Here is a 24,348-nt window from a genome sequence, read left to right as displayed (position 1 = left end):
GGAGCACCCAGGGGGCTCAGTTGGTTAAGTGTCTGACTTTTTTTTTTTTCTTTTTTAAGGTCTATTTTGAGAGAGAGAGAGAGAGTGTATGTGCGCACACAAGAGAGAGAGAAGAAAGAGCACAGGTGAGCACTCTCTCTCGCAAAATAGATTAAAAAAAAAAAAGCCCTATCAGGGGCACCTGCGTGGCTCAGTCAGTTAAGCCCCTGACTTCGGCTCAGGTCATGGCCTCATGGGTCGTGAGTTCGAACCCCACGTAGGGCTCTGTGCTGACAGCTCAGAGCCTGGAGCCTGCTTCAGACTCTGTCCTTCTCTCTCTGCCCCTCCCCTGCTCATGCTCTCTCTCTCTCTCTCTCTCAAGAATAAATAAACATTAAAAAAAAAAAATTCCTATCCACTAGTAAAATTTAGAACATGGCAGAAACATAATACACGCAACATAAATATAAAACCACAGTTATCTCTAAAACATTTCAAAAACACTGCCCCTAGGAGTTTGCTCCCCACCAACACCCCAATCTAGGATGACCTAGAGTATCAAGATTTGTTCTACTTCTTAACGAACTCACCCTTTGAAACAATACTAAAACCATCTCCTCTCTACTTGAAACTGAACTTCATTTCACCTCAACAGGCTCCTCCACCTGCCACCTGTCTTCTTAGGCCCTTTACCAGGTGTTTACCCTGGCTCTCTGCACTCTGCAACCACTCCCCAGTTCTTGACTAGCTTTATTATCTGACTGCCCACATCCATAACCCAAACGGTAACTACCTACAGTTGTAAACATACCTCTGGTTTCTCCACTCCTCCTTTCTCAGGGCTACCATACTGATCTTCCTGAAAGCTCAAATCCAGTGGGACATTTAGTCCCTAAAAATGCTTTACCGCTTACCAACCACAAGAAACTTCACACCTTTTACTTAGTATGGCCGAGGATCCTCATTTGGACCCTCGTTCTACACACCTCCTTCACCAATATTCTATACTTCAGTCACTCAACATGTGGTCATTTAATGTGTATCCTCAGGCACCTATAGAAGAGAACACAGTTTCTAGCTTGGAGGAGCCCAATTTAGTAAAGGAAACAGGAATATAAAGAGCTATATTTATGGGGCACCTGGGTGGCTCAGCTGGTTAAGCATCTAACCGGCTCAGGTCACAATCTCTCGGTTTGTGGGTTTGAGCCTGGCATCAGGCTCTGTGCTGACAGCTCGAAGCCTGGAGCCTGTTTCAGATTCTGTGTCTCCCTCCCCTCTCCCTCTCCGTGGATCTCTCTCTCTCAAAAATAAACATTAAAAAAATATTAAAAAAAAATAAAAGAGCTATTATTTACATTAAAACTAAGGTAACTACTGGGGCACCTGGGTGGCTCAGTCGGTTTAGGCATATGACTTCGGCTCAGGTTATCATCTCATGGTTTGTGGATTCGAACCCCTCGTTGGGCTCTGTGATTACAGGACGGAGCCTGCTTCAGATCCTCTGTCTCCCCCCTCTCTCTCAAAAAAAAAGAAAGGAAAAAAAAAAAACTAAGGTAACTACCAAGGTACTATTCTAGAGACATGGGCAATACCCCGTGAGAATAAACAATTTCTCCTCAGTGAGCTGAAAAAGATTTCACATCACTGAAATGGCACTCAGGTGGTCACTGAAGGATAGGGGAATACCAATCCATTTCAGAAAAACTACAACAGAGAAAACCCTATTTTTAAAAGTACATAAAAAGAGGGGAGGGCTGCCATGTTTGGCTCAGTCAGTTAAATGGCCCACTCTTGATTTTGGCTCAGATCATGATCTCATGGTTCATGAGTTCGAGCCCCGAGTAGGGCTCTGCACTGGGTGTGTGCAGCCTGCTTGGGATTCTCTCTCTCTGCCCCTCCCTCATGTTCTCCCTCTTTCTCTCTCTCCCTCTCAAAATATATAAATAAAACTTAAATAACTTTACACCCCTTCCAAAACCAGGGTGAAGGATATGAACATGCAATACACAGAAAAAGAAATGGGCAATGGCAGAAAACAGGAAAATATGAATTAAAATAATTTTCTGGGGCTCCTGGGTGGCTCAGTTGGTTAACCATCTGACTCCTGATTTTGGTTCAGGTCGTGATCTCACGGTTTGTGAACTTGAGCCCCTTGTCAGGCTCCATGCTAACAGCACGGAGCCTGCTTGGATATTCTCTGTCTCCCTCTTTCTCTGTCCCTCCTCTGCTCGTGTTCTCTCCCTCCCTCTGTCTCTCTTTCTCTGCCTCTCAAAAATAACATTAAAATATGTATATGTGTATATATATATATATATGTATATATATGTGTATATATGTATATATGTATATGTATATATATGTGTGTGTATATATATATGTATATGTGTGTATATATATATATATATATATAAATTATATATAAATTTCTAACCATCCAAATGGCCAAAATAAAGAAGTTTGATAATACCCAGAGTTGACTAAGGATGGGAAAATAAATGCTCTTATGAAACTGTACCCTAGTATATATAGCTTGTTGCTGTGGAGAATAAAATGGTGATATCCATTAAAATTTAACATTTAGGGGTGCCTGGCTTGTTCAGCTGGTAGAGTATGAGACTCTTGATCTCAGGTTCGTGAGTTCAGGCCCCATGTTGGGTGTAGAGCCTACTTAAAATACGTATAATATATGTACATTTTTAATTTTTTTAAATATGCACATCCTTTGACCCAGTAATTTCATTTCTTTGTCCCTACCTTAGACAAAGACTAACACATGCACAGTAGGATATAAGCACTAGGATGCAGCACTATTTGAGACAGTAAAAAATGGAAATAGTTTAAATGTTCGCCCTGAAGGGAATATCTTTTAAAACTATGATACATTTTTACTCTTAGGTATGACAAAGCAGTTGTAAAATTGAGCTAGACTTCTATAAACCAAAACAGAGAAATTCTAAGCCAGACTAAGTGAAAAAAGCATGATGCAGAATAAGCAGTGTAATATGTATTTCCACATATACACACACACATATGCATGTAAAGGCACAGAAGACGGTCTGAACAGGTACACAGAGAGCTACACATGGCTGAGTTTTTGAAAAGCAGTGTACAGAGGCAGCTGGATGGCTCAGTCGGTTAAGTGTTTGACTCTTGAGTTTGGCTCACGTCATGATCTCACAGTCGTGAGACCAAGCCCCGAGTCAGGCTCCATGCTCAGTGTGGAGCCTGCCTGAGATTCTCTCTTTTCCTCTTTGTCCCTCCTCTGCTCACACGTCCAAGTGCGTGTTCTCTCTCTCTCTCTCAAAATAAACTTAAATAAATAAATAAATAGATAGATAGATAGATAGATAGATAGATAAATAAAGGCAGTGTACAATGCACACAGAAACAAAATGGAGAGGAGGCTGGGGGTTAGAGGTGGGCAGGAGATCTGATGGGCTGCTTGTGCTTAGCTTAATGTTAATGCTATCCACTTTTATTTTCTGTGTGAACATTTTAAAGGATCACTGTCATGGCATAATTTTTCTGGTTACGAAGCCTTCGTTCCCGCTGTTCCCTCTGCCACTCTGACAACTGTTCTTATCCGTAGGGTGACTCTACCTATTCCTTCGTAGGCCTTCACCACACAATTTAATCCATTGTTAACTCACGGTGGGTGGGGATGGCAATTCTGTTCACCAGGAAACAACACACTAAACTCCTACTAAACATTTATAGATTTAAAACGTTGGAAAACAAACAAACCAATCCTGAAAAGCTTAGGAAATTTCTTCTGTACTGCAAACAGTACAGGTGACAGATTAGAAACTAAAGAAATAGCTGAAAGTAGAAGCAGACAACTAGGTGGAAGATTTGGGGTCAGATCCTAAAAGTACATGGAATATATCCATGGGGTGCCCGAGTGGCTCAGTGGGTTGTGTCTGACTCTTGGTTTCGGCTCAGGTCACAATCTGATGCTTCATGAGTTCAAGCCCCATGTAGGGCTCTGTGCTGCCAGTGTGGAGCCTGCTTTGGATTCTCATTCTCTCTCTCTCTCTCTCTGCCCCTCCCCCACTCACATGGGCTTCCTCTCTCTCAAACTAAATAGATAAACTTCAAAACAATAAATGGCGGTGGGGGGGGGGGTGGCAGGGAGCACCTGGGTAGCTCAGTCTGTTAAGTGTCCAACTTTGGCTCAGGTCATGATCTCACAGTTCATGAGTTCGAGCCCCTCCTCGGGCTCTGTGCTGACAGCTCAGAGCCTGGAGCCTTCTTTTGATTCTGTGTCTCCCTCTCTCTCTGCCCCTCCCCTGCTTGTTCTCTCTCTCAAAAATAAATAAATAAACTTTAAATAAATAAGTAAAATAAAAGCACATGTAACACATCCAACAAGGATATGTTAGCTCTCTCTGCTCAGCCAACTACAAACCTTATTCTGGGCCACCAAAACCATCCTTCTTATGTAAATACATACAAGTTTTGTTCAGCCATACTATATTCATTACATAGCTGCAATCATAATACACATACTTTTGTCTCCTTTTATTTGCTTCGGTATTTTTATAATTTATAATTAACTTTTAAGGGCTGCAAAATGTGCCACCCAGCATTCACAAAATAGGCTGCCATTATCCATTCCCACAGTGGGTTGGACATCAAGGCTGTTTCCAACTATTTGCTTTCTTAACTAGCAACAACAGTGGAGTAACGGAAAAATGGGAACCACCTAAATGCCCGACGAGGCAGGCATAATTCTCTGTAAGATGAAATATCAACGTCATGAAAAGATGCTAAAGAGCCAAGTGTTGCTAAGTGAGCAAAATAAGTTACAGATTATTTTGCCCAGTATACTCTCTTTTAAATCCAAGCATAGTGTCTAGAAATGTCATCAGTAATTATTTCTGGGAAGCACTCCAGGTGACAACTTTTTTCTTTTCTCTACATTTCCTATCTTTTCTATAATGATCATAGATTACATGTATTAACATATTTATTTATTTATTAAATTTATTTTCTTTTTAGTAATCTCTACCCCCAACATGGGGCTACAACTCACGACCCTGAGATCAAGAGTTGTGTGCTCTGAGGAGCCTGGGTGGCTCAGTCGGTTAAGTTTCCAACTTCGGCTCAGGTCATGATCTCGTGATTCTTGAGTTCAAAGCCCTGAGTCCAGCTCTGTGCAGAAAGCTCAGAGCCTGGAGCCTACTTCAGATTCTGTGTCTTCCTCTCTCTCTGCCCTCCCCTGTTCGCACACTCTCTATAAAAAATAAACAAACATTAAGAGCTACATGGTTTTCAGACTGAGCCAGCCAGGTGCCCCTTTGTATTAACATTTTTATTTTTTATTTTTTTTTTTTTAAGGTTTATTTATTTATTTTGAGAGAGACAGAGACAGCACGAACTGGGGACGGGCAGAGAGAAGGGAGACAGAGAATCCCAACCAGGCTCCGCACCATCAGCACAGAGCCCGACGTGGGGCTCAAACTCACGAAACTGTGAGATCATGACCTGAGATGAAACGAATAGTCAGATGGTTAAACCAACTAAACCACCCAGGCGCCACTGTGTTAACATTTTTAAACAGAATATTGTAATATTTATAAAGCATTATACTACGAAAAAATATTCACAAGAGAAAAACGCAGAATACAAAACTGTAAAAATCACACACAACAACTAATGTTTTTGTTTTGTTTTGTTTTTGAGCAGGCTTCACTCCCAGGTTGGAGCCCAATGTGGGGTTTGAACTCATGACCCTGAGATCAAGACCTGAGCTGAAATCAAGAGTTGGATGGGGCGCCGGGGTGGCTCAGTTGATTAAGCACCCGACTTTGGCTCAGGTCATCATCTCGTGGTTTCTGAGTTTGAGACCTGGATTGGGCTCTGTGCTGACAGCTCAGAGCCTGGAGCCTGTTTGGATTTTGCGTCTCCCTCTCTCTCTCAAAAAATAAATAAACATTAAAAAAAAAAAATTAGAGTTGGATGCTTAACTGACTGGGCCACCCAGGCACCCCCAACTAATTTTTTTTTTTTTAAGGCAGGGAAGTAACAGACTATCCAAGGAGACTTTACCTTCTTCTTTTTTTTTTTTTTTTTAATTCCCTCCAGTGAGCTCATAGGAACTCTAAGGAGTTCTAGGAGTAGAATCACTGGATCAGAGTACCCTGGCATGGCTTTTATTTCTGGTGGAGACAGTTCCAACAATGTCTGCTGTCACCAGCATGGTCCTTGACTCCATGAGTAACTCTCACCTTAAAGCAATTCTCATCTGACATGAGTTGCTCAGCCTTCCGCTGATACGTTGACTCCAGGAGACTCCTGGAGGTCTGTGTGTTCAGCTGGCCTCCTGTGGCCCCATTATTGTTTTCTGCCAGGTAAAGGTCAGTCACCTGTACACAGATCTCGTCACTCACAATGTGCTGCAGCTGAAATCAAGCAAAGGCAAGCTGTCAGTGAACCAAGAAAATATTTCTCCTTGTCATACAGTCAACCTTCCTCTGATGGTTCCAGTCAGTCAGCTTAAAAAGACTTCTGGTTGGTAATTTTAGAAAATTAATCACACAGAACCAGTATTTTATATTCTTGGAGAATAACTAAGCCTAAACCTTCAAGAGTAACACTGGGCCATGAAAAAAGCTTTTCTATGTATTTAAAAGCAAAGCATAGGCAGTTCATGTTAATATGCTGCTTATTTAAAGTTCTAAGGAAATGTAAAAATAAAAAAAAATTGTTACATGAAAGAGAAATCTCATGGCTTTCTGTTTTTATGGTGCTTCTTTACGGTTTACAACTTGGTTTCACGCACATTCTCATTTGCTCTATGCAACCAGCCCGGGGAGCAGGCTGAAGAGGGACACCCAGTTACAGTGGAGACAAATGTCCATTTTAGATGAGAAAACTCACTGTGTGCCAAGGTGAGGTCAGGGGCCTTGGTAAACCATGAAAGCTAGACCCCTGTCTATATGTTCCCAGCCCTAGCACAAAGTCGGAAACTCATTAGGTAGTTGAGAATTGGTTGCTGAATCAATTACCCAAGGGCACTCAGTTGAAGGAGCACAGTTAGGACTAATATTCAAGATTCCTGACCCTTATGCTGATATTCTAATACGTTACTTCTGCTTCTACATCTGATAAAAAATACAGTCCTTAAATTGTAAACACTATTAATTAACTCAATTTCAACACAGGTCAATCATGAGTGATTACTGGTAATTATTGTGATTACATTCTTAAACTATCTAATGACTAGAAAATTGAACCTTTCAGAGTTTCCATTCTCATAGGTCATGATGATCTTTCTATTGTGAAATAAAAATTCCCCTCAAATGAAACTTTACCCATAAAAATGCCAGAGAATGTGAAAAACCTACAAGCAGAGAAAAGCAAGATGTTAACTGCACTATCATTTTGTCTATTTTACTTTAAAATTCTCAAAAACCACTAAGCCATTCTATTTTTAGGAAGATACATCCTTTTTGAAGCACTAGTAACTATGACAACTACTTATTTTTAACATTTAAAAAAGTCTTAAGTGACAAGTATGTGTATTTGTAGATAAATGGACACAGCGTAAGGTCAGAAGGGTGACTGATTTGACAGTGGTTGAAAGGCCAGCAACTGGAGATGGCTGAATTACAATTAGCCCAGACAATGGATTCTAATGTGACCATTAAAATAATGTCTATGATAACCTGATAACAGAGAGAGCAGCTTAAGATATAGTGTTTAAGGGGGCAGGTGGAGGGGGAAAGCAGTGTAATAAAAGTGTATCTAAAGCATGGTGCATACCACGTAGACACTTCCGCTCAAGACCTTCTTACTAAAGTAAACTCACTGACTCCCTATTCACACCCTCTTCTTGGATATTTGGCCCCTCCTAGAGTTTTTGGAAAGGGCAGACCTATAAAATCAGGGACAACTGGACAGCTTACACTCCCAAGCTAGGTTGCTCAGATTCTCTCTCCTGCTAATTTGAAATGACACAATGAACATGTTTGGTAGACATTTTACAGAGGAGCATCTACATGGAAAGGTCAATGCTAGGGCCAGAGGCACTGGCATAGCAAGCCAAAGCTCCAGGGGAGCTGGAGAAGCCTTGAGTACGTGGCCAAATATCTATTTGCAGAGAAAAGCATGAGAATGAAGTAGATGTTCAGAAAGAAGGCATGCAGGAGAGAAAAAAAAAAAAAAAAGATTCCCAGCCCAATCCCTACATTGGCCATTTTCTGAGTTCTCTACTAGCTATCTGTGAGACCGCCTGTTGTGTTCAGACAAATCCCTATTAAACCATAGTAGATCCTTGAACAACGTGAGGGTTAGGGGCACCAACCCTCCATGCAGTGGAAAATCCACATATAACTTCTGACTCCCCCAAACCTAACTACTAATAGTCTACTAGTGACCAATAAGCCTTACCAATAACCTAAATAGTTAATAAACAAGTATTTTTTGTTAGATGTATTATACACTATACATCTTTACAAAAAAGTAAGTTAGAGAAAAAGTATTATTAAGAAAATCATAAGGAAGAGAAAATGCATTTACAGTATTATGCTGTGTTTATTGAAAACAATCTGCATGGAAGTGGACCAGCGCAGTTCAAATTCAAAGCCCTGTTGTTCAAGCATCAACTGTAGTCTGGAAAAGATAAATGTATGGCCTGACCTTGAAATATATGTTCTGCCTCCAGTCAGGAATAATCTCTGGGAGAACATCAAACAAGATGGGGAGAATGAGAGAAGATATGCCTCCAACTGAGGAGTTAAGATGAGAAGCATGAACATATGTTTTAAAAACACTGGATTTGGGTATCTGGACAAAACCTGTTTCTTAAAAAGATTAGACATTATGTGTTACTGACTCAAAATTGCAACCAGGTGCTTCTAATGTATGGATTAATTATATCTATTGTTTCAAAAACCAAGCTCGGGTTTATAAAAAGTTAATTTTCCTGGATTTCTAAAATTGCTGTGCTGGCAGTGTGGGAGACCTTACTTCCAGCCGTAGCAGCAATACGCAGCAGCAGAAGCACATGACAACTGGAGGCTTTATTTTACATACGTTCAGAAGGTGTTAACAAAGATCAGTCTCTCAAAATTAGGATCAGAGCTGTTGGCACCCATGTAATGATTTCGCTCAGTCACCATACAGACTCCTTATGGGAAGGCCTATTAACATCTTTGACTTTCAGGAAAAAACCTGTATACCTGACAACCTTCCTGAAGATGCCAAGATTCAGTTACGTGAAGTGTTCTTCCTTGACCCTGAGCAGATCCTGCGAAAGGGTGCAGAACCTTTCCAACATGTCCTTCCGACGTCAAGGCAAAGGCATGGGTACTTTGCAAAGGATTCCACATTTCACTCCAAGAAAGTACCGAGCCACACAAGCTTTCCACCCCGCCCTCCCCATAGTGGCAGTGAGGACTCCAGAATGTTCTTTGTACAAGTTTTCACTTTAAAGAAAGTAGTGCACCAACAACAGATTCTGAGCCCTTCACAATGCAGATCTTAAGCCAAAAGAGTGGAAACCTGACTACCCAATTGCTATAAAATTATCACTGCTGTGAAGAACAACATATTTACAAAGTTCCAGGGTGCCACAGGAACAAACCACAAAACCAACCACAAATTCAACTCAAATGGAACCTCAGATAGTGAGGTGGGCACAGTATTATAGAAGATGTTGTATGAAACCCTTCCCACAAAAGGAACTTTAAATCTTAAAAGGAGGAAAGTACACAGAATTAAACCAACACCTACAGAAGAGGAAGAGTTACCCACTGAGAGCCCCCCACTGGGAGCCAAGGTAAGAGCCGGGCCAGTACCAACACTCACTCTATAGGCAGGCAGTGAGAACAGGGCAAAACATCGGGTCTGCTGTAGACTCATTCAACTGTGAGGGCATACTGAGCAAAGCGAAGGAGTCAATTTAGCGGCTGAAGTACTCCCACTCTGTTAACACGAGAGATCGGTAATCACATTAACCTCCCCCTTTCCTCTAGAGAACCAGACATTTGTAAACATCATTACATGAGCAAACTGCCCTTTTAATTCCAACCGAAATCTTGCCTTTCCTCTTTGCCTCATCCATCTTTAGGTAAGGACTTCTTCCCTCACCAAACCTAGCCTCCACCGTGCCCTCACCTGTCTGACAATGCTCTGGATTAGTTTGTCCATGGTGAAGGCAATGTAGGCGTGAATGGTGAACATCTCTCTCAGCGAATCTTCGTACTGTGACGAGTCTATGTTGCCATCTAGCAGGCTCCGCACCATGTCCAGGAAAGCTGGGTAATAATCTTCTACATCAACATCCACTGTGGGAGAGATGGGAGAGGTGAGGCCTTACCCTGCTACGAAAAGATTGGGAGAGAGGGCAAGGCAAATCCCACAGCTGGCCTAAAGAGCATTTGAAAGAACGAACCCTAGGTATTCAGACATACCCTCTCAATCTGCTGCAGGCAGAGATGAGATCTGACAGGTGGCTACAATGGCCAGCGCTGGCTATCAGAGGACAGTGACCCTGCAACTTTAACAGGGGCTCTGACACTCTGTCCATGCTAGAAAGACACTAAATTACAGTACGACTGGGCTCTGCCTCAGGAGAGCAGAATATCCCAGGGAAGAAGTTTCTTCAACAGTTGTTGGCTCTCCTTCTGAGAGAGAAATCTACTCTCCCGGCCTGCACAGAGCATTCCTCACACGGGTCACTTGCTCATAAAGCTATTTCAATGAAGCATCAAGTGCAGATGAGAAAAGGCAGACAGCGCCACACTCAAGTCCTGGGAAACCTCTCGGGAACAGAAAAATAGAAGTGCAAATCAAATCCCCTATGAATAATGAAGTAATCTGCATTTGTCAAAGTCCTTTTGTTTAAAAATGGATTCCCAACGTTGTACTTCACAAATTGCATTAAATGATCTGTACTTGCTGCACATGAATCACTTCAACCAGCAGCTGGAATCTTATCAGTTGTCACAGAGACATTTGGCAACTTGCAGAGTACAAAAGGAAGCATGAAAGTACTCTGCCTTTAGCTTGTTTAAGACCCATTTACTGATCTCCAGTGCTAGCAATCAAGACAGTGGCATGAGGGGGCCACTGGGGTATCGGTCATGTTGTTTCCTGACCCAGGTGCTGGTTATACAGGTGTGTTCACTTTGTAAAAATTCACTATTCAATTTGGATTTGTAGATTTTCCTGTACATATGTTGCACTTCAACAAAAAGTTCACTAAAATGAAAAAAAATTCACAAGAACTCTTTGTCACTGACATCTGGTTACCCATTTGTAAAGTTTATACAGAGAAAACAGGTGCAGAGCAAAAACCTAAATCCTTCCCCATTTATCTGAAGTGTGATGGCTCACTGAAGACCATGCAAAACAGAACAATTAACTGTTGAAAAGAAGCAACTGGCTAGACTTTCATCACAGAATATCACCTTGTTCAGACCCACAGCACAGGCACAGGCTGTGCTACTGCTGTGCAGGTGCTTTTATGCCAGAATAAAGCTAGGGGCACAGGCGACACTTGTGCCCACAAGCTATGATCAGTGTGAGGCTTGGCGTTACCACTCAAGACACAATGTAAGCTTCAAACCAGGTTAAGTCAGTGGTCAAGCCAGGATTAGGCCATTTGCTTTCTCATTTCTACCCAAGCAGATGGAATTCACCACACTGAGGTCCAAAAGCGATCTCTCTCAAGCTAGGATTAATCCAGACAAAGGCTTTTAAAATTAATATCTCTATGAGCTCTTCAACAGAAAGTTAGGGCCACACATGGGCTACTTACATCAGCAACAGCTAAAAAAAATTTAAGATAATTCACTCCATTAAAAAAAAAAAGTCTTAAAAAAAAGAGCCTGTGTGGCTCAGTCGGTTAAGCATCGGACTTCGGCTCAGGTCACGATCTCACGGTTCGTGAATTCAAGCCCCACAACAGGCTCTCTGCTGTCAGCACGGAGCCCACTTTGGATCCTCTGTCCCCCTCTCTCCCTGCCTCTCTCCCACTTGTGCACTCTTCTCTCTCTCAAAAATAAACATTAAAAAAAGTCTTAAAGATAATTCATTCCACAAACTGGCTATTTCTTCAAGGGCACAGAAGAAAAGCTCCACGGAAAAGTTTTTGGCTTACAGCTCAAGAACCTAATTACGACAGGACAGTTATCTAGAAGCAGGCAACAGAGAATTCCGTAAAGCACACGGAGGCTTCCTTAGCCCATGTTTATTTTCCTTTTCCTGTGATCTCTAACTGCACTCCTGTTCTTCATGGTCTGCTGCCTCACACCATCTCTTGACTTCCAATCTCCTTTCCATAAAGTATTTCTATTCATTAGGAATGAGCCATGAACCCTACTGGCTAAAGAGAAGTCTAGCCCAAACATATCTGAGAAAATTCACATCTGGCTCAGGCATGAACAACTAGGAATTTATGTTCCGTCATGCAGCAGAACCGACTGTGACGTTTTAGTCCCACCCTGTCCTTTAAAACATTCTGCAATACCCCAGAGAGCTGCCATTTGGGAAACTGATGGCAACTGACACCCCCTGCCCAGGTGTCCACAGTAGGAACCACTGAGAGCATCCGTGATCCAAGCCCTGCAGAGGGTGCTTTGCATATTCTCCCCGATTCTCCCAACAACTCCACAAGGTATTAAGGAGTGCCTCCATTTTACAGGTAAACAGGTAAGGGGAGTTGAAGTAAGGTCACACGACCAGTAAATTGCAGACCTAGGATCTGAACCCTGGTCAGGCTCTGAGGCTGTATGTATAAAAGAAAGCGGTCCCAAATCTAATTTGGCTCTGAGGCCCCCAACCCCTCACACCATCCAGAAACCAACAGTCTAAGCACTCACTAGGTTCTTTGAGACGCAACTGGATAGCAGGACTGTCACTCTTGTCTCGCTTTATGCCCAACACTTCCCGTTCCCACTCTCTCTCTCGGTTTTCTTCTTCAATTTGTCTTTCAGCTTGGGAACAAATCCGCAGCAGCCGCAAGCAGAGAATCTGGTGCAGTCGCATAAAGATATACCAGTTGTTATTAACATAGAAGAGGTTGTATACTTCATCCATCCCTCTTAACTTCTGAGCTGCTGTGTTACTAAACAGTAGCTTAGACTTAGGGGGACTGCCCCCAACACCATTGTGCTTCTTAGCTGCCCCTGTGGCTTCATCTACATCCATCTCTTCTTCTTCCTCTTCCTCCACATCCGAGAGATCACCTCTCTGAGCAAAGAGCAGATCTGGAATGAAATGATGCATGATTTGCTTGATTTTATACTTGTCCTCCTTTTGAATGCCCGTCTGCCTCTTCACATGGTGGATAATCAAAGCAGCGGCATCTTCCAGGATCTGTTTGTCTTCATAGGCAAGCGAGAGGTGTGGGCCGACAGGTACACCGGCATTTTCTTCTGTAGCCTGCTCCTGCCTCTGACAGGAGAGAGATGCAAAGTATTACCACAACAACAGTCAACAGAGCTGTGCGACTGTGCCAGCAGTACATGCCATTATCAACCACAGTGTCTGTTCTTTTCCAACCGGACACTTCCAGAAACAGAAAGATAAGGTGAGAGATGTGGTCTGACACCAAGGTATCGGTATCTTCTAGACTGCGAAGACTTACTGGGACAATGGGACAAAACGGACCATCTTTTAAAATTCTGTAGTAGTGTTTATGGATATGGAGGATACAACATGAGGTCTAGGACTAGAGGTCTACAATCTGGGGTGGGAGTGTGGAAGGTGACAGATGTGATAAAACTGGCAAAACAGGGATGCTTTTTTTTTTTTTTTTATTTTTTAAAATGCTTATTTATTTTTAAGAGACAGAGAGAGACAGAATGTGAGTGGGGGAGGGCAGAAAGAGAGGAGACACAGAATCTGAAGCAGGCTCCAGGCTCGGAGCTGTCAGCACAGAGCCTGATGTGGGGCTTTAGCTCACCAGCTGTGAGATCATGACCCAAACCAAAGTCAGATGCTCAACCGACTGAGCCACGCAGGCACCCAACAGGGGTGCTAATTTAAGAGCTCGTTTTACCACTCTTTCCCCCTTTTCATGTACTTTAACATGTTCCTAATAAAACGTTTTTTTAAAATTCAAGATCATACAACTTTTAGGAATGCTCAATCACACTGTATTTATGTTTCTATCCATCCCCCATGACTGTAAGCTCCAAGAAAGCAGGATTAATTTCTTAATCATCTCTGTATCCTGGCTCCCAGTACTATATACACTCCTGGTAAGTATGCTGAGTAAACACAGATTAGAAAGCGTCTGGGGATTAAGGCTCAGTGTTTCACCTGTGGAAAGTTGAGAAGGGTTACATGAATGAAGACAAGGTATCATTTGGAGGGAGAGAGACAGGAAGACAAGTGGAAGAGGGAGGTGGCAGGCACAGACTGAAGTCAGGATGTTAAACTGGGAAACCAGTAAAGCCACTTAGTCATAAAGGTGAGGCTTAGATTTAAAATGACAGAATCAAGGGGCACCTGGGTGGCTCAGTCACTTAAGCTTCTTGGCTCTCAACCTTGGCTCAGGTCATGATCTCAACAGTTGTGAGACTAAGCCCCGAACTGGGCTCCACCGGGCATGGAACCTGCTTAAGATTCTCTCTCTTCTCCCTCTGCCCCTCCCCGCTCTCACTCATTCTCAAAAATGAACGAATGAATGAATTAATTAAATGGCAAAATCAGGAACAGAGAAGTCTGTGACAGTTACGAAGCAAGAATCAACATGTCTTGGAGGGTCTCACTTTCATGTAACAAATGTAATTTCCAGGAATCAAAGCCATGCTCTCACAGATGTAGAAACCTCCAGCTCACCTCATCATAGATACTCTCAATCTCGTTGAGTAAACTCTTAGACCTCAGGACCTTGGTGTCATTCTGTTTAAAGTTGATGCCCTGGTGGTCCAGAGACTTCAAGTAGTACTTCTCATTCTGCTCTCTCCACACCTTGTTAAAGCCTCTCTGAGCTTCCCGCCATTCTTCCTCTTTCATCTTCAACCTGGGGGGTGAGGGGGGAGAAACAACCAGACATGGGAATTATAAGGGAGAGACTTTAACTCTTTGGCTTTGAATCCTGGCTCTGCTCTACTAGACTCTGTTTTCTTACCGGTAAAACAGAGATAACGAGACCTACTCTCTAAAGGTTTAGAGATGAGAAATATGACAGACTTACTTTATTTCAAAAGTCAGAAGATACAATAGGTCTGTCATAATTATTGGCAACTTGGGATATTGTTATTCAAATTGTTATATTGTTATTCAAACCAGGCTTGAACTGTTACACGAGGAAATTACTCATCCAGGACTTATTTTGAAGAAGTAATTTGTCCCAAACTCAGAAATCTTACCTAGAATTTATTTCTCAACAGCATTCCATAGAATACCCTTGAAAGGGGGGGTGCTCTTTCTTGGCCAGCTAAAATAAGCTATAGGACTTCTGCAAACATTTGCTATGCTAACATAAATGCAGAAGTGCAGAGCAGAGAACTTGCATTTGCACTGGAAGGCTCCTCTGCACATGGTCTGGGAATTTCTGATGGCAACGACTGATCCGAGCACTCCAGTAGAGAGGAGAAGAAAATTAAAACCAGCATTAGAGAGGAATACCCTACATCTCAAAGCCAAAAGTTAAATGCTATGGGCATGGCAAGAAGAGGAACACCTAGGCTGGCTCCTGAGGAGAGGGCTAGGGAGGCACAATAAAATCTGGGCATTTGCACACTGTGCAGCAGACAAGAATCCCTTCCCACTGTTTCAGGTGATACTAAGAGAGGACCCGTCTGTTAGCTGGGATTCACACTGTGGTCCAGAGTGCCATGGACTTGAAGGAGCCCGGGCTCAGCCCTGGCCCTGGCCTCCTCCTTGATGCCTGGTCTAGGTGAGTACAATAGCCCTCAACACTTGAGGCTGAAGGCTTTTCAGGAGAAAAAAAGTAAGACATTCTTGGTAAAAGTGGTGAGCTAGTGGGGCGCCTGGGTGGCTCAGTTGGTTGAGCATCCGCTTCAGTTAGGGACATGATCTCACGGTTCGTGAGTTCGAGCCCCGTGTCAGGCTCCGTGCTGACAGCTCAGAGCCTGGAGCCTGCTCTGGATTTTGTGTCTCCCTCTCTCTCTCTGCCCCTCCCTAGCTTGTACTCTGTCTCTCCCTCTCTCAAAAGTAAATAAACATTTAAAAAAAAAAAAAAGTGGTGAGCTAGTAAGTCTTTTTAAATAAAATATAAATTTTACAAGAAGTGATTTTCCTTACTAAAAACAAAGGTGTTAACAAATGGTTAGTACTGAGTGGCAGGAAGGTGGGTGGTTGTTTTCTTTGTCCTTTTCTGTATTTCAAAATATTCCCTTAAACACACAGAGCATTCCACTATGGACTTTCAAGGTCTGTTCTCTACTGCTGGTCTCACAGAAGTTCCACTATCCCAAGCTGCACCTGACTTCCAACAACCAGGGTTGGGGAGATATGGAGGTCTCATGGGATAATACCCAGGTCGAAAATGAGGGCCTTATTTAATGGGACACTGAATCTGTCATCAAGCACACTAAAGCACAAAGGGCACATTCTGTCAGTTACCTTTTAAGGACAATTGGGACAGCGATGGAGGGGTTCTTCCTCAGACCGTCAATGATGTCAGCTGCTTTATCAGCATATATCCTCTGGAGTGCTTTTCGATGAATAACTTCCGACGTGCCCCCAAGGGTGTTGTCCAAGCGAAATTTGGCTTGTTCCTCAGCAGACAAGCGAGAGAGTTTCTTCTGAATTGCTTCCAGAACCCGGATCGTTGCCAGATTGGTCTCTAAAACTACATCAAGCTAAAGCAAAAGACAAAGTGTGCTCAGGACCCAAACCAGAACAGAATAGCGGTCAGGAGTGTGAAGTAAGGAGTCAAGTTCCTTGGATGTGAATCCTAAGCTCTGCTGTAGCAGCCACACAAAAGTCTATTTCCTTACCAATAAAATAGGGATAACACCACCTACTCTCATAAGGTGGTTTTCTAGATTAAACAATACAATCCACATAAAGGATTTAGTGCAAGGTCTGGCACATAACATGCAACAAATGATAGATAAGTGGTAGTTGTTACTTCTAACACCATCGGTGCACTTTCCTTAGGACTACTGACCCCAGACCAGAGGAATCACACAGGGGGGCAACCTTACCGACACTTCCATCCCTCTGAACTTTCCTGGATTGCTAAGATCGGTTACAAATGATAAAACAAAACAAAACAAACAAAATACAACAATCCCCAGAAGACCATTCAAGATGATAAATCAGTCTTAGGTGTAAGGTTTTTCAGGGTTCAAATGTTTAATAGCTTTGCTCTACATCCAGTAAGAGCAGTGACTATCATTCCTTAAGGACTTCGATGTTGGGGTACCTGGGTGGCTCAGTCAGTTGAGCATCTGACTTTGGCTCAGGTCGTGATCCCGTGGGTTGTGACTTTGAGCCCCACACTGGGCTCTGTGCTAACAGCTCAGAGCCTGGAGCCTGCTTCGGATTCTGTCTCCCTCTCTCTCTCCCCTCCCTGACTTGTGCTCTGTCTCTCTCTTTCTCTCAAAGATAAGTCAACATTAAAAAGGGGGGAGGGGAAGGGTGGCGCGTGGGTGGCTCAGTTGGGTGAAGCTTCCAGCTTTGGCTCAGGTCTCATGGTTTGTATGTTTGCGCCCTGCATCGGGCCCTAGGCTGACAGCTCAGAGCCTGAAGCTTTCTTCGGATTCTGTGTCTCCCTCTCTCTCTGCCCTGCCCCACTTGTGCTCTGTCTCTCTCTCAAAAATAAATGTTACACAAAAAAAATTTTTTTAAAAAGGACTTCAATGTTGTATCTGTAGGTAACCATCTAAATTCTAACGGAATTCCTGGAACTTACTTTGTGGCAAGGGCCTAGCCAGACCTGGTTAAGGATAGGACTGGCAACCTTTGAGCTAACTTTTTTCCTAGGCTTAACACAAGATTCTCTAAATGAGAAACAGAAAATGAAGTAAACGAGCAATCTTAGGGCCCTATGACCAAATGTCTATAGAAGTACTCCCTAAATTTTCTAGTTTAGGGACTGTGGTAGTAATTTTGTACAAAATTTCTGGTCCCTCTTCTGATTATGGACAAATGATGAACTGAACCTCCCGGCTCCCTTGTGAAAAGACAGGGCCATCTAACTAGTTCTAGCAAATGAGTATGGGCAGGTAAATTGAAGCAGTGTTTGCTACTTCTGAGCAAGACCCTCCTGAGCTCTTTTCCCTCTAGTGATTGGCAATATTCAAGATGGTAGCACTTGGTCAGCCTAGTTCCCTGAAGTAATTCTGATGAGCAGGATCCCCTACTAAACATTAATGCAATGTAGCATGATCAAGAAATAAATCTGTTTTTTCAAGCCACTGAACTTTGGGGGTTGTCTACACTACACGATCACTAACGTATCCTGAGGTATAAAGGAATGCTCCATCAAACTAGCCCCCAATCCTTCATCATCATGCCTATAATCAGAAATGGGAAATGAGGATGTTGCCTTTTTCAGGCATACCATTTGAGAATAGGAACACCCTGTCAGAAGAAGATGCCAATCTCTGCTTTCTAACTCATCATGTACCCTTACTCAACACAGGTAACAAAGAAATGCTTTCTTCAGCCTGATATAACTTTCCATGGCATCTGTCATGATTTCACTTTATGCAAAAGGTTGAAACTCCTCATGAACACTGGGGCCAGTCACCTGCCAGAGGCCAAGCAACATGTAGCTCTTCATTCAAAATATGCCAGAAACAGCTAAATCAAGCATGAAGAGGGATGACCGGCAGAGTGAAATCATATGGATTTTAAAAAAGAGCAAGCTATCTTCTATCTATATGAATAAGCAGAGACAGTCACTTTTTAAGTAATAAATGCATTAAATAGGATACACATCATTTTACCTCTTTAAACACAATGAACAGTCCCTTTTCTATTGATGAGATCAGCGAACTAGCCATTTTTACACTCTCAGTACTCCTACTTGCTGGTACAGAGGCTCTATCAGCTCACTTATTCACTCGGGCTCTTCCCTTCCCAAGTACTTTAAAATGAAGCCCTAATTTGCTTTCTTTCATAAGGAGCCAAATCAATCTGATATAGATAGGAGAGAAGAATTCCAGTTCTCACAGGAAAGCTGCTTTGCTAATAACCGTATCAAGATACCTGCTAAGAATAACAATACAATACACACTTCAAAATAAATAATTCAACCTCTTTACGACAACCCAGACAGCCTTAAACGATACTGTTTTAGATACCCTGTAAAACGCAGTAACTTTTAAAAGGCCGTTAAAAATTCAAGGGATTATTACACAGCCATCAATGGATAACTTTACTCAAAAGGTTAAAGTGGCCTAGATAGCTCACATTCGCCATAAAACATTACTAATATATTTGACGAACTTGTAAAGCATGGTAAATACGACAATAAGCATTTACTACTGAAGGATACAAGCCTCTGGCTCTTCCGTCTTAAAAGCCAAGCCTCACAGACATTTAAGATAGCTTAGCATTCAGCACCTCCCATTTCCCCAACCTCCAAATGATAAAGGAGCTTGTACCTCAAAGCGTTCATCTTCACAACGATAGATATGTTCTTCATACTGGGTTTTCTTGGAACTAACAAAGGTGGAGTCCTCAGACCAGGAAGGGAAGGAAACCCACGTATCATTTAAAACCTTGGAGTAAAGGAAGAGAAATTGAAGGCAAGCCTAAAAGCTTCCTGGTGATTAAGCATTCTCAACAAAAAGACACAACTCTAGGGGATGGAAGAAACCATCAACATTGCCAACTTTCACCTCTAGTAAGTTTGCAAAAGATGGAAAATATGGATATAAGTATAAAACAATTTCTTCTGAAAAAAGAGAAGGATCTTGATTTCCTCATTTATATAAATTCTTGATCCCTGGTACCACTCCCTCTGGAGGAAGCTGAGTCGTCAGGACTGATCCTTTCCAGAGGAAGCCTTACCTCTTTACAGAGAGGAGTCCGTCCTGTACACTTGGGCTGCTGGTAACTCTTTGGTAGGGCCCGATAGCTGGAGCCCAACCGTTTACAAGAGGCATAATCTATCTCCATGGCAATGCCCTCTGTGGCTCGTTCCTTTGGAAAGGTTTCCAGATGTACAGACTCCTTATAGCCCAGAAAGTTTTTAAACCAATTAAACAATTCAGGGAATTTCCTGAAGAATCAAAACCAAAAACTGGTGAGCAATTTAGAAGCATGATGTAGTTACCCTGAGGTATGGCTATTTGGTGTTGGGTCAGAATTCTGCTACTAGGGACAAATTCCAATGACAATTATTATTTCCTGCCTAAGAAGCACTGCTTCTGAGCATCTGGCTTCCCCTTTTCTTATCGAGTATTCCAAGACTAGTTAGGGTGCTGATGGAGGAGCTGCACTGAAATTAAGCAATACCCAGCTGTTCTCCTAATCAAGAAGACCACTTTAATGTTCAGATAATTCTTAGGTTGTCAAATACAGTCAAGATTCTAGAACCCTGGAAGAGACTGGTCTCTACAAACATCCAACATTGGTCAGGGGATCAAGAGACCCCCTAGTCTTAGCCAATGCCCTATTTTTCCATCTCTAGAGTTAAACTAGAAGAACTCCCAGAGGATTCTTGTGACTCTGACATTATATGAGTCAACAGACCCATTGTGATCAAATTATTTTTGCCTATCATATACCCTCACCTCCATACCACACATCAGGGCTAAGCCCCTCTCTCCACTTACCCCAGGAAAGGAGAGACTAACTGGACAAGCTCAGCCCGAGAGATCACCTCCTGGTTAAAGATAACAAGACAGCGCAGGAAATTTTCATAGGCCTCAGCACTCCGCAGAGCCTTTCGGACCTTATGGAGACACCAGAAGAGAAACAGTTAAATGGGGAATTAGGAGATCCTGGATTGCTTTTAGAAGATTTGGGAAATTTGGGGGTGTCTGGGTGACTTGGCTGAGCATCTGACACTTGATCTTGATTCAGGTCATGATACCAGGGTCATGGGATCGAGCCCTGAGTCAGGCTCTGTGCTGACAGCTCAGAGCCAGCTTGAGATTCTCTCTCTCTCCCTCTCTCTGTTCCCTTCCCCTGCTCACACACTCTTTCTCTCTCAAAAAAATTAATAAATAATACTTTTAAAAAAAGGAAACTTGGTAAAATATTTATGTATGAAATAATATAATGGGATTTGTCTCCAAATAACCCAGGGTAGGTTAGAGTACATATGAAACAAGTACACTGGCTAGGAGGTGGAAACTGCTGAAGCTGGATGATGGGTACATCTTACTCCTCTCCTTAATTTCACACGTTTAAAATTTTCTATAATAAAAAAATTTTAATCAAGATCCTAGAGTATATAGTACATTTATCTACTTATATGCTTGATTCTCCAACCATATCAGAGTTACCCAAGTTTTTGCCACTGCTCCTAACAGATGTTTATGGCGAGAATCTTTGTCAGTACTGTTTTTAAACTCTGGTAATCTCAAATAATGATTTTCTAAATAAGACACGTCTGTCCTCTGAGCTGATCCTTTCCCTTCCTCCACCTACTATGCTGAACACTTCAACATCCGAAAACCTAAAAACGTTCAATGGTATACACACAGTAAAACCAGCCTGACTAGATGAGCAATTTGGAGTTTCAATTCCAAAAGTGAATATTTAGCACTGTGGTACTTTAGTGAGGACTGCAAACAGATCCTCACCAAACCAAGTAGTTTAGCAACAACCTCTTCTTCAGGCTCCTGTATATTTTTATAACGATTTGTCAGTAGACATTATATGGCATATGCATTTTCAAAGCCAAAGATGAAAGAGAACCGTATTTCTTGTACTATACACCAGATTCACTTACTTTTAACTTTTTATTAGCCTTTAAACATGCACAAAAGTAGACAGAATAGTCTAATGAACCCCCTGTACTTACCTAGCCTCAATGATCAATATAAAGTAAATTCTATTTCATCAATAACCATTTTCCCCACCAATGAATTTTAAAGCAATTTTAGGGGTGCCTGGGTGGCTGAGTCGGTTAAGCATCCAACTTCGGCTCAGGTCATGATCTCACAGTTCATGAGTTCTAGCCCCACCAGGCTCTATGCTGAAAGCTCAGAGCCTGAAGCCTGATTCGGATTCTGTGTCTCCCTCCCTCTCTCTCTCTGCCCCTTCCCAGCTTGCGTGCATGTTTTCTCTCTCAAAAATGAACATTAAAAAAAAAAAAAATTAAAGCAAATTTCAGACACTTCATCTGTACAGCTGACCCTTGAACAACATGGGTTTGAACTGCACCGGTCCATTTATATGCAGATTTTGATAATACAGTACTGTAAATGTATGTTCCCTTTCTTATGATTTTAAGTAATTTCTCTACCTTATTATTAGCATATCATACATACAGCATAAAAAATATGTATTAACCCATGGTTTACATTATTGGTAAGGCTTTTCTGGTCAAAAGGAAATTTTGGGGGAGTCACAAGTTATACTCAGATTTTCAATCCACAGTGTTTAACGGTCAACTGTATATCAGTATATATCTCTAAGAAATAAGTGCTCCAAAATTTTTTTTTAAAAATACAAAAAACAAAAAACTGACATCACTCATTAAAAAATTAACTTATTCACACCCTACCCTCTACTCTTTCATTGTCATGTAATGGTTGTGACCTGGACTTCCAAATTTCCCTTAGAAGTACCAAGTGCCCAGGCAGCCCTCAGAAATTGCTCAAGTCAGAGCCAGGGACTTGGCTGTCAGACAGGACAGCTCACACAGGCACAGCAGGCTAGAGAGATCAGGAGGCACCAATCATGGGGATGCTAAAACACCTGCCCTTTTGCAAAAACCCAAAGGTGCAAGACAGGGTAAATCTGTACCAGACCAATCCAGGCTGGCTCCTGCCAGTGAGAAGTCTGACAGCTGCCAATTACCTTGATAAAAACAGCCCGCTAATCATCAAGTTGACTCCAAGGAGGAAGTCAGACACAGGAGGAAGTCAAACTAATACACCACACAACACGGTTGACACCAGTAAGCTCAACCCTGGCAGCTTATCAGGATCACCTGGGGAACTTTGACAACAAATCAGAATTCCCACAAACCCTATATTCGATACTGCAAATAAGTACCACAAGCAATGAGAAGATTATAAGTCATCTTAAGTCCTCGACAACTGGTACAGACCTGGAAGTCTACAACAGGAGCTCCAAACATCTTCCAAGAGTAACATCATGCATTTTTCTTTCTTTCTTTCTCTCTTTTTTTTGTTGATGCTTATTTATTTTTGAGAGAGAGCGAGCGCACCCACTAGCAGGGGAGGAGCAGAAAATCTGAAGCGGGCTCTGTGCTGACAGCAGACAGCCTGATGTGAGGCTCGAACTCAGGAACTGCGAGACCATGACCTGAGCTGAAGTTGGACACTTAACCAACTCAGCCACATAGGCGTCCCATGAGTAACCTCATGTATTTTTCAAAAGCATCTTCCACCATGGAAAGTGCTGTAAACTACTTCACAAAAGTAACACAGACAATGCTACTATTTCTCAGCTGTGCTAATGGTTCCAGTAGTCTGAAAGGACCTACAACTTAGAAACTATGTTAATAAGCAGAAAGTCTTCATCAGCTTGATGCAACTCAAAACAAAATCCTCTTGAGGACAGGGTAATTTGCTTGTGGCATTAATAACCAATATTAAATATAATTCAACAATTACCTTATCAAAAAATAACGACTCGGTTCCTACACCATGTTTACTGGCATCTGCCATAGAAGAATCCTTTAGGCTGAGCAGTTTAGGTTTCTTCTGCAAAAAAGAAAAAATACAAATACGTAAGATTCAGAGTTCTCAGAGTCTGATTTTCATCTGTGTTCAATGGGTCCATCACTGACCACTGCTAATGAATAATTTGCAACAAATGAGAGAATTCAAATCACTCACTCGCTTTATACCCCCAAAAGATTTCCACCCATCTTCTCTATCTCTTTGCCTGTCAGGTTTTTCCCCCCCCAGAGATTCACAGATATTCTCTCTACAAATGGTCTCAGCATTACTGTGATAACAGAATATCCTTACTTTTTCCATTAGCCAAAAGTAACTTTATTTGGAATCCAGTGCCACTACCTCATCTCCCTAGCTGTGGAGGCAAAGAGAGCACAATGCCAGACCTAGATAGAAATCAATCTTTAACCTTTAATTATAGTTCAATTTAAAGATCCCTGAAAAAAAGCACAGTTTATTTCCCTAAGAGAAGGAATGACTATCTTGTCAGCAATATCCACTCAGACCAATTTAACATTGCTTCTTCAAAGGGAATAAACAAGCCATGACATAACTGTCAGCAAGAATTCACTTTTCAAAAGCCATCTCTCAACTACCTGTGAAG

The 24,348-nt window shown here is 42.1% G+C and overlaps 1 protein-coding gene across 2 annotated transcripts in view; it reads right to left on the bottom strand.

Moving 5' to 3' along the window:
• The window catches only part of SIN3A (SIN3 transcription regulator family member A), a 73,546-nt gene that overhangs the window by 14,529 nt on the left and 34,669 nt on the right, over positions 1-24,348 (bottom strand). For both annotated transcript variants that reach the window (XM_027067813.2, XM_027067812.2), the window contains exons 9-17: positions 23,679-23,768; positions 20,700-20,818; positions 19,933-20,143; positions 19,524-19,640; positions 16,528-16,766; positions 14,776-14,959; positions 12,810-13,383; positions 10,102-10,271; positions 6,210-6,383 (exon numbers count right to left, since the gene is read on the bottom strand). In XM_027067813.2, the coding sequence (XP_026923614.1) occupies positions 6,210-6,383; positions 10,102-10,271; positions 12,810-13,383; positions 14,776-14,959; positions 16,528-16,766; positions 19,524-19,640; positions 19,933-20,143; positions 20,700-20,818; positions 23,679-23,768 (1,878 nt within the window). The remainder of the gene's footprint in view (positions 1-6,209; positions 6,384-10,101; positions 10,272-12,809; positions 13,384-14,775; positions 14,960-16,527; positions 16,767-19,523; positions 19,641-19,932; positions 20,144-20,699; positions 20,819-23,678; positions 23,769-24,348) is intronic.

Source organism: Acinonyx jubatus, chromosome B3, assembly GCF_027475565.1.
Source record: "Acinonyx jubatus isolate Ajub_Pintada_27869175 chromosome B3, VMU_Ajub_asm_v1.0, whole genome shotgun sequence".
NCBI lineage: Eukaryota > Metazoa > Chordata > Mammalia > Carnivora > Felidae > Acinonyx > Acinonyx jubatus.
Note: the sequence above shows the minus strand (reverse complement) of the source record. Positions and strands in the feature narration are given on the sequence as shown.